Source organism: Elephantulus edwardii, unplaced genomic scaffold (assembly GCF_000299155.1).
Source record: "Elephantulus edwardii isolate Elephantulus edwardi_28Jun2011 unplaced genomic scaffold, EleEdw1.0 scaffold00029, whole genome shotgun sequence".
NCBI lineage: Eukaryota > Metazoa > Chordata > Mammalia > Macroscelidea > Macroscelididae > Elephantulus > Elephantulus edwardii.
The window spans coordinates 8,600,212-8,611,525 of record NW_006399779.1 but is presented as its reverse complement, the minus strand read 5'-3'; the positions used below and the strand labels follow the sequence as shown (position 1 = coordinate 8,611,525).

General features: G+C 35.7%; 1 protein-coding gene across 1 annotated transcript in view; it reads left to right on the top strand.

Annotated features, from left to right (window-relative positions):
• Positions 1-421: 421 nt before the first annotated feature.
• Positions 422-11,314, top strand: part of DCDC5 (doublecortin domain containing 5) — a 129,688-nt gene continuing 118,795 nt past the window's right edge. The window contains exons 1-2 of the mRNA XM_006883723.1: positions 422-457; positions 6,229-6,410. Coding sequence (XP_006883785.1) covers positions 422-457; positions 6,229-6,410 — 218 coding nt within the window. The remainder of the gene's footprint in view (positions 458-6,228; positions 6,411-11,314) is intronic.

The following is an 11,314-nucleotide window of genomic DNA, read 5'->3' as shown; positions in this document are numbered from 1 at the left end:
AACATATATCTCTGGATTGGAAATGATGATATTGTTAGTACTTCTAGCCGTAAGCTTAAAAGATTATAATGTTCAAAATTATTTGTTATACATTTGCTTAAATTTTTCCCTCTTTTAACACCTGGGATCTAGAGGGAAGAGAAAAGACCAGAGAATGGCCAAAATTATTGGGGCAGCTATTGCTGCCAGTTTAGGGCCTGTATTTTGTGTTTTAATTCAAATTTTCTTCCTAGTGCATAGCAAATAGTCATTGATGAAAATAATTCTTTTTAGGTGGTATTTAACCTCACTAAATCTTTTTTCTCTTTTGTCTTTTTTTCCCCTTTTGTTTAGGTGGGCCATAAAACATGAAGGAACTAGTAAACCAGACCAGTGGAAACATTCCAAAGTTGAAAATCCTTTATGGAACAAGCTTAACTATATGTGGCCAGTTCTTCCCAGTGGCCAAATTAATGAGGTTGTAACACCCTAAAATTTTTCTTTTTGGTGTTTTTATTTAAGGTTTTGGAGGCAGACACACAATCAGATTTTGGCAAATTTACTCAGGATAAAATCCAGTGTCCTCAATATGCGTTTGTTTTTTGGCCTTCCAAATATGTATTGCTAGATGTATAATACATTCTGAAAAAATTAGAAATGTCTTTTTCTTAGCTATTAACATGGAGGGTCAGTCAACATGCCCATATTGGCTATTTTGTGATTTCATTCACATTTGTTTGTTTACCCTTAAATCACTATGCCCTGTGACTCCTCACCAATCCAATCAATGAGTTTCAATGCTTTAGGAGCAAGATAAAGCAGGGAGTTTAGAGCTCCAAAGATGCCTTCTATTTAGACTTCAGTGAAGCAATCTAGAAGGCTAAACTATTTTGAAGACATTCTTTAAAATACTGGAAGCTTTTGAATTGTGGTGTTGGCAAAAAATATTCAATATACACACCACAGATTTATAAAATAACAAATTCATTTTTATAGAAGTGCAGCCAGAATTTCCGCAGAAGTCAGATGGTGAGACTTCATCTCATACTCTGTGCATGTTTTCATAGGGTACTAGTCCCTGGAAAAAGGTATCATGTTTGCTAAATTTTGTGGCAACCCTATGAATAACAGATCTAAACTCTATTCTATCTCGTACCAGCCTCACAATCTCCAACATACTCAAGCCCATTGCTGCAATCACTGTTCTCTTTCCATCCGGTTGAAGGACTTCCTCTCTTTTGCCAATCCTCCATCTTTCCAAGCATGATGTCCTTCAAGGAAGAGACTTGTGTAACAGTATGCCCAAAGTATGTGAGATGAAGCTTCATCATCTTTGCCTCCAAGGAGCAAGCACTCTGGCTGCACTTTCTCCAAAACATACCTGTTCTATCGGCCATCTATTCAATCTCCAGCATTCTTTTCCAACACCACAGTTCAAAGGCGTCAATTTCCTGACCCTCCATCATCTTTATTCATTGGCAGCTCTCAGATGTATAGAAGGTGACTGAAAAGACAATTGCCTGAATTAGCGACACTCTAGTCCTCTGATGTCACTGCTCCTCAATAATTAAGACAGGTCCCTGACTACATACTTTCTTAATACAGTAGATCTCCTGATCTCCTGACCGCTGATACCAAGGCTATTTATTGTGGATTCAAGTAAGATGAAGTAATTGACAGTTTCAATCTTTTCCCCATTTCTCATGATATTGCCTATCAGTCCAGTTTGCTGAGAATTTTTTCTGTCTTGACATTGAGATATAATCCAAAATGAAGGTTATATAATTTGATTTTCTGCAGCAAGTGCTTCAAGTCCTCCTCACTTTCAGCAAGCAGGTACATAGACAGAGTACATAGATAACAAGTATGTAGACAGAGAATTGCCAGAAGTTCAAGCTGGATTTAGAAGAGGCTATGGTATCAGATGGATTCTGGTTTAAAACAAGGAATATCAGAAAAAAAAAGTCTGTTTGTGCTTTATTGACCATGCAAAGACTTTTGATTCTGTGGATCAAAACAAATTAAGACTAACATTGAGAAGAATGAGGATTCTAGGACACTTAATTTTGCTCATGCGAAATCTGTACCTAGACAAAGAGGCTGTTATACAAACAGAGAAATGAAACACTACATGGTTTAAAATTAAAAAATATGTGTATCAGGATTATATCCTTTCTCCAGACGTATTCAGTCTGTATCTTGAACAAATAATTTAATAACCTGTATTCTATTAAGAAGAATGTGGCATCAAGATAAGAGGAAGACTCCTGAGTAACCTACACTATGCAGATAGTAGTATAGAGTGTTGAGAAATAAAAAAAACCAAAAAACAACAAAACACCTTCAAAAAGATGGATTCGCAACAGTGATTTCAAAGGAAGTACAAATTCAGGGTACAAATTGTAGGGAAAGGCTTGCTTTCTCTCTGTGTTGGTTTTGGAGGAAAATCCTTGTTTATTTAACATCTGCAGGCCCAGCAGCATTACTTGAAGATCTCATGTGTTTTGGTGTTCTCTTATGTCAAGAGGCTTCCCTGAAGAAAGACACTTAACTTCTGGAACTTATTTCCTTGGTGTACTGATTTCACCCAATGATAGCTAACTAGTTTCCTTTTTTAAGTCATGTGAGATAAAAGGTATTACAGGTCATACCCTAAGGAAACTTCTTTTTCACCCAGTTAAGGCTGTGATTACGTTAAAGAGTTTTGCCTTCCAGCTTTACTCCTTTTACAATGATTTGGTTTATGAGATTATTGTTATTCGTGACAGAGATTCCATATTATATCAACAGAGACATATCTTTTTTTTGAGACATATCTTTTTTAAGAACAGTTTAGTCCATGACAACTGTGTTTATAGTACATGTAAATATATATGAAGAAATATTATCTACCAAGAATATATAGCTGTTTCTTGAAGTGTTAGAGAAAAAGAAGAAAATATTTATCAAGCTGGGAGCTTAGATTGTTCTCATACAGTTAAATAAAATATACTTCACTGAAGGACTGTATCCATCTTATATGAGGGAAGCATATGTTCTTCCATTTTCATTATAGCATAATTGGTATTTTAGCAAAAGAGAATAATTTATTTCGGTGTATAATTTTGAGGCTTATTACCAAGAAGACAAAGATTCTCACTACTGGGCCATTGGAAGCATCAGGATGGATGGTGAAGAGATTGAGATTGTTAACAACTTTAGTCTGCTTGGCTCCACAGAAATTAAAAGACATATTGTGATGGGAAAGTCTGCTGTTAGGGACCTCCCCAAAGTACTGAAGTGCAATGGTGTCACTAAGGTGCACCTTTGAAATCACTTGCTATACATCAGAGAACTGGATAGCATAGAAAGACAATTGATGCCTTTGAGCTGTGGTGTTGGAGAAGAGTATTGAATATACCATGGACTGCTAAGAAAGTGAACAGGTTCATCCTGGAGAGGGCTAAACCAGGCTGCTCCTTGAAGGTGGATTCTGGAGCTTCATCTGACATAGTTCAGAAATGTTACAAGGAGTGACCAGTCCTTGGAGAAGGACATCATGCTTGGGGGGGTGGAGGGACATGGAGTACAGGAAGACCCTCTATGAGGTGGATTGCTTCAGTGGCTGGGGTAATTGGGGTAGGTGTGTCGGAGACAGTGAGATTGGCACAGGATAGAGCAGAGTTTAGGGCTGTTGTACATCGGGTCGCTATGAGTCAAAGGTGGCTCGACAGCACATAACAACAACAACAAAAACAAATAATTAATATCACATGTAAGCAAGATTCTGCTGAATTATCAAAAAATAACTGGAATAGCACATCAACAGAGAACTACAAGATATGTAACTTGGCTTTAAAAAAGGCCAAGTAATGAGGATATTATAGCTAATATTAGATGGGTCTTGGGTGAAAGCAGCGAGTACCAGAGGAAAGTCTATCTTTGTGTTTCATTGACTATGCGAAGACATTTGACTGTGTAAAACACAACAAACTATGGCTGACTCTGAGAAGAATGGGTGTCTCAGAACATTTGATTGTGCTTATGTGAAACCTATACTTGGACCAGGAGGCAGTCGTCAGAACAGAGCAAGGAAACACTGCATGGTTCAAAATCAGGAAGGGTGTACAGCAGGGATGTGTCCTATCTCCGTACTTTTAAATCTATATTCAGAACAGATCATTCAGAAAACCGGACTCTATGAGGAGGAATGTGGCATCAGGATTGGAGGAAAATTCATCAACAACCTGTGTTATGAAGAGGACACAGTCCTGCTTTCTGAAACTGAGGAAGACCTGAAGCACTTGCTGCAGAAGATTAAGGATTGCAGCAAAGATTCTCACAACTGGCTGATTGACAGCATTATGATAGATTGTAAGGAGATTGAGATTGTTACCTGCTTTAGTTTGCTTGACTCCACAATCAACACTCTTGGTAACAGCAGCCAGGAAATCAAAAGACGAATTGCACTGGGTAAGTCTGCTGTCAGGGACCTCTCCAGAGTTCTGAAGAGCAACGATGTCAGTCTGGAGAGTAAGGTGCACCTGATCCAGGCCATAGCCTTTGCAATTGCTTGCTATGCATCAGAAAGCTGGACTATAACTAGGGATGATAGAAGGATAATTGATGCCTTTGAGCTGGGGTACTGGAGATAAGTATTGGATATACCAGGCACTGCTAGGAGAATAAATAGGTTCATACCAAAGATGGTGAGACCAGGCTGCTCTTTGGAGGCAAGGATTCTAAAACTCCAGTGTGACATACTTTGGTCATGTTGCAAGGAGGGACCAGTCCTTGGAGAGGGACTTGGGAAGGTAGAGGGAAAGCACAAGAAAGGAAGACCTTCAATGAGGTGGATTGACCCAGAGGCTGGGGTAATCACGATAGGTGTGTCAGAGAAAGTAAGATTGGCTCAGGATAGAGCAGAGTTCAGAGATATTGTATTTAGGGTTGCTATGAGTTTCAGGTGACCCGATGGAACATAACAACAACAATCCTCTGATAAATCTGAAAACATAGAGAAAATGAATAAATCCTTGATACTCACACCCTGCACAGACTGACATAGATGTAGAACACTTGCAGAGATCCATCACAATAATAGATATTGAGCAGGTCATAAAAAGATTGCCCCCAAAAAAGTCCTGACCCCAGGTACCTTCGTGGCTAAATTCTACCAAATATTTAGAGATGAACTATCACCAATTCTACTTATTTTTGTTTTTTTTTAAAAAAAAGGAAGGAACATTCCTAAAGTCATTCTATGAAGCAGGTATAACCCTAATACCCAAACCAGGCAAAGACATTACCAAAAAAAGAAAACTACAGACAAGTGTATTTTTTTACACTTTGCTCAGAAGTCTTCAACTCTATGAGGGCATACATCATACACTCAGTTGCTTAAGCTACACACCTGGGAGCCTTTCCTCCCTTCCCTAAATTCCGTGTTTTATTAATCCTCAAATCTGACACTTACTTTACACACATTGGCTGTAGTTTCTGTCCATTGCTCTGCAAGCCCCTGCTAAGGCTCCAGGTCTCAGTTTAGGGGGCATTTCTGAGTTATACTCTCCTCCTACATGTTCTCATCAGTTGTTGTATTTAACCCTGTTACTGGTACACTTACACTATTGTAATTGATAATCTTTTTCCTAGGTAGATTTATGAGGTTGTGAGGACTTCCTGGTAAATCTTTGTGGGGCTGTATTCCCATTTCTAGTTCCTAGCTGGTGCCTGGAATGTAGTAAATGGCAGTCATTCATGAGTGATTACCAATGGTCTCTTAGCTCTACAAAATTTTTAAAATGTGCTGTTTGTATCTTTAACTACCTCATTCTGATATTTAGTATTTCCCCAAAGATATTTTTCTTTGGAAAATAGATCTAGTTTAAGGTAGTATCATTTCAGCATATTGTAAAACTACATTCATGCTTTCTTTCTCCTTTTGCGTTGTTTAAAGATACGTTGCACATGAACAAAAGCCATTCCAAGTTAATTCTGTTCTTTTCTGGAATGATATTTCTCTGAAAGGGAATACATCAACCATGTTTTAACACAGAATGGGTTGTCACAAGAGTTTTAAAAATCTTCTTTCCTCTTTATTAAAACATTCATTAGGAACAGATGAAACATCTTTTGTGTCAAATGTATGGTTTTGTTGAATAAATAAAAGATTAAAGATATAAATAATAAGTTTAAAATGATCTTTAAATCTAGCGGTGGTCTTTCTTAATTATTTGTTGTCACATGTTTTTCTCATCCTTTCTGAAGGATTTTGACTGGCCCCTTGAAGGATCGCTCATTCCCAACAGTCCTCCCATGAAGAGACCCATCTGTAAGACGCCTGAGCAGCCCGTCCCAGTGAGGCACAGAGTTTTGCAAAATGGAGACAAGAATAAAGACAGAGCTCTTCTTATAATTGGGCCAGATAGCTCACTTAGGCAGAAAGCACAGTAAGAATAACTTTTTCCTGTTTCTCATTAAACACTTTCTAGGGAGCTCTGGTGGCTTCATGGTATAGAGTTGTGCTGCCAACCCAAAGGCAGGCAGTTGGAATCCCCCCATTGCTCCTTGGGAGAAAGATGGACAATCCCCTGCTGTACGATTTGCAGCCTCTGTAACTCACTCAAGAGCACGTAACAACAAAGAGTCTATAGATTTTGTCCTCCTGTTCAGAGAAGTTTGCTGGGGGACTTCATTATGTTTATTTGTCAACCTCCCGTAGTGGTATTTGGTGACAAGAGCTATTAGGATTTATTTAGTTGTCTTTCAAGAGTTTCATCTGGACTTTGTTCAACTGGGTAAGCACAGGAGACTATAATGAGTTTGAAATTAATTCTTATTTTTTTAAAGAAGTTATAGGATCTATTATGTTCATTTTGAGTTAGTGTTTCTTTTGTTTTGGCTTTATTATAAAACCTTGAAATAATTGAACTTATATAAATTGCTTCATAAATAGGATTTGGTAAACATTCATTTATATTCTTCTTAAGTGCAATTATTTGATGCTGTTTCAACCTGTGGAATACTTGACCAAATACATTTATTGAAAATACAAATTTATGTCATTTGCATTCCTGCCTTACAATACCATCTTAAAACTTTTTCATCCTAGAAATGCATTTACCTATGCTTTACGTTACAATATTGGGACAAAAATCTTCCCATACAGTTAATAATGTTTCTTCAACATTGGAGAAAAATCACCTGCTACATTTTCATTACATTTATGGAGAAAAGAATCATAGATCATTGAAAAATTCTGATGCAGAGAATGAGTTAAACACATTGTTTCTCATATTATTAGCAGTGGTATTACCTCTTGACCTTTCTCTTGAGAAGGTTAGAATATTTGAGGCTGTGATAATAGTTTAATATTACTTTCTTCACATTGATTAAATAGACTTCATACATCACTGAACAATGAGTCACATTCAGATCGGGTGTCCACTGAACTGCCTGTTAAAATGATAAAGTAAAAAATTAATCTTCAAAGTAAAGTCAAGCCTGAAATTGAAATCTTTGACGCATACATTTCGTAATTAGCTCATTCTGCTACATGTAAAATGTGAGGGTAATGCACTTAAAGTACTATATGTTTTACATTCAGAGTTAACAAATAATTCTTATTCTTTCTTAAGTTTGTTTTTTCTGTATATTTAATTGTGGATCCAAATTTATATACAGACTATCACATTAAGATTATTGAAAACCATGGAAATATTTTTCAAATGCTTAGTTCAAACAGGTAATGAAAACATCTTTTGAGAGATTTTTTAGAAACGTGAACAGGAGAGAATGAAGACTCTCCTGTCTGCTGTGATATAGGGAGCATGTCCTCATTAATCAAATAATCAGGTCATTATAGAATAAATTGTTCACTATGGGAATTAAGCATTCCAAAATAATTATAATATATTGGCATACACTTGACTAAAGCATACTCACTACAGTTTCGGTTTTCTTTCCTACTTCTGCAAGTGTTCTATAGGATCAACAATAGTCTTAATTTTTAAGAACGTAGGGAACTTTTCTAGCCTGGAATGTAGGAAATTGCACTACTAACCTAATGTCACATCTCTCTGGTAGTTTGAATTCATCAGCCTGCTCAGCCTCCAAAACCCAGTGGAGGATCAGCTGTGATTTCGTTTTAACTTGATGGACATTGAGTTGAGTTATTTGTAAGTACAGATTAATGGAAGGCCTAAAAGGAACAATTTTTTCCACTCACATTTTGAGGTAGCTTATGTTACATAGCTCCACAGGACACCTTCATACAAGGTGGTTGTCCTGCTGTGTACTTTGTATGTCAAAGAATCTGAGGAACTTATTGCCATTATATTAGAAGTTACTTACAGCTGACACTCTAGCAGGTTTGCAGAGGTTATAAATCACACGAAATGTTGCCTGTCCTGCTGTGAAGGCATTGGTGGATTTGAATCATCAGCTTCATCACCTTTGGGTTAAAAGCACCAACTTGCTACTCACCAGGCTACTTTATTTTCCAGAAGAAATACAGGTCAAGATACACTTTTTTTCATTAATCTGAAATTTATAAAAGGAAAGATAATTTGTCCCTTTGGGGATTTTACCAAAAAAGGGAAAAAATCCTACCAAACAAACAAAAAAACCCCCAACATGCCAGAATAATTTAGATGCATTATTAATCCTTTTCATAGCATGCTGTCATTTAGCTACTTAATATTTCTTTCTTGGTAGTTTTAATTTTTGTTGTTGATGATTTTTACAGAAAACCAAAGAAAAATCAAATAGTGTTTGTCCCTTGTTTGTTTAGCAATTCTCTGTTAAATAATCATATCTTGTGAAAGGATCTACTCTGTCACATAAGCTCACTATGAATATCAATCAACTGGACATAGTTGCAATACTAGTAACAACAATACATTTTTATAATGCTTGTTAAATCCATATAAATTTATACAAGCCTGACATTTCTTGTGAATTTAATTTCTCAGAGTCCTAAGAGAAAAAAGGAAAATATGTAAAAGTGATACTTTTAAGGAACAGTAAGAAGAAATCTTCACATAGAGCTGTGACATAAACTTTTGTGTTTAATTAGTCATAAAATATGTATGTATGTGTTTTGTGTTGCTGTCAAGTTGGTTCTAACTCATAGCAATCTTTGTCAGGTTTCTGAGGCTGTTACATCATTATGGGAGGAGTCAGCTCACCTTTCTCTTGCAGACTGTTTTGGTGGGCTTGAACTGCTGACCTTATGGTTAGCTGATAAGTATATATACTTAGATATAGTGGTAGATATACTACACCACCAGGGCTCCCTTTATGTACTAGTAGGCTATAATCCTTCAGTTTATTTAAAATTCTTAATACAGACTTTAAGACTTTATATGTCCTGCTTATTTCTTGAGTTCTATCTCTTATTATTAACACACATCTCGTTTCCCACTCTTAAACCCCCTCTCTGACTGCCAGCACCTCTTATGCACCTTAATCCTAAAGGCCTTTTGGGAATTAGTTTAGACTTCATTTCTAGAGGTTTAGCTTAACTTCTCACCTGCACTAGCTATGTAGTTCTTTGACCCACCAGCATAGCATGCCCTACTCTGTTTGTAATTATCTGCTTGTGTCTCTAATTCATATGAGATAGAAAACCACAAATATGCATTAGTCTTTCACACATACACTATCTGCTATGGTATTGTCAAGGAACAGTGTGTACTGATTAAACCAATATTAAGGTATTAGGAAATTACTTTTCTTGTCATGTTATTTAAGGCCCACAATTGGCCTAAATCAGTTTGTTAATTGCATGAATAAATTAATGTATAAATATATTTGATCACGGTTTCTTTTTTTTTAACAGATTTATTTACAAAGTTCGAATACATTTGTTTTTCACATAAGATCCTTCCATTTTCCTTCATCCTCCTCACCCATTGAATTGTGCAACTCTATGACTAATAACCCCCTGCCCATCCTCACCCCTCTGCTTCCATCCATTCCCACCCCTTTTGGATCCTCATACTCATACTACAATAATGGTTTTTATGGTATTTGTCCTTGTGGGACTGAGTTAGTTCACTCAGCATAATGCTTTCCAGTCCCTCCCAAGTCAGGTAGTAGTTTACAAAATTATTGTTCTATGTGCTGCATAGTATTCCATTGTATAAATGTACCAACGTCTCAGTCCATTAGATTGTGGTTGGACGTCTGGGCTGTCCATATGTTTTTGTGATGATGAATAACACTGCTGTGAACATTGATGTACAAGTCTGATCACTGTTTCTAATGAATCAATTAGTAATTAGATTTCATTCCTATTTCTTTTATATAATAAAATACAAACATTCTACAAATGCATAGAATAGTTATTGAACTTGAAAATCTGAATATGCCAGTGAAAAATTCATTTTACTATGACAATTATTAATAATTTTTCAGATTAAAAATGTTTAAGTATGGGTTGATAGTGGAAAATACACTTTAATAAAATGTGATAGAGGAAATAAAAGTAATCTGTGTTTGTTCAAGTTGATAAAGTTACATTTCATAGTATTCTATCTAATTGAAAGACAATTAAAACATTAAAAATTATTTTCTGATAAGATTCTCAGTAATATAAGATTTTTACTATAGATTTTAATAAGATTATTTTATAATGTTTAATACATAATTATATTTATGAAACCATGTTTTTTAAAGAGACAGATACATTTAGAGAAAATCCATGATAAAACAAAACCTTGAAAAAATAATTGAGAATGTATACTGACAAATCACTTAAACTTTGGAATATTTGTTTCAGAAATATTGACACTGAAAGGAAGAAGAATATGAGAATCTATGCCACTAAATATTCTGAAAAGGAAACAAACCAGACACAATTTCATCAATTTTTGGAGAGGTACATATTGAATATGCTGAATAAGTGGGTATTTTCTATTCAAATGCCTTATTTATTATTATTTATAAAGCATAACACAAAATACTTAACTACATAAGAAAACTTGTTAACACCATGATTCTAGGATTTTTAATCTGTGAATTATATTAACTATGTGAGAGTCCTAATGGTATAAAGTAGATCTGCAATCCCAAGGTAAGACTAGCTGTTCCATTATGGGTCAGTTCCAACTCAACAGCACACAATAACAAAATGTGAGAGTTCATGATATTAAGGCTGATTAGTAAAAAAATATTTTTTTAGATATCACAATCTGACAACCTTCAACAGCTTTCTGAATTATTAATTCTGTAAATAGAAATTAATTTCATTTTTTTGCCATTCCCTATCACTCCTCCCTGAGAGAGACTTCACCCTGATTCATAAGGAAAAGGGGATGGCGTATTCTCTTAGCTACTTCCTGCTGAAAAG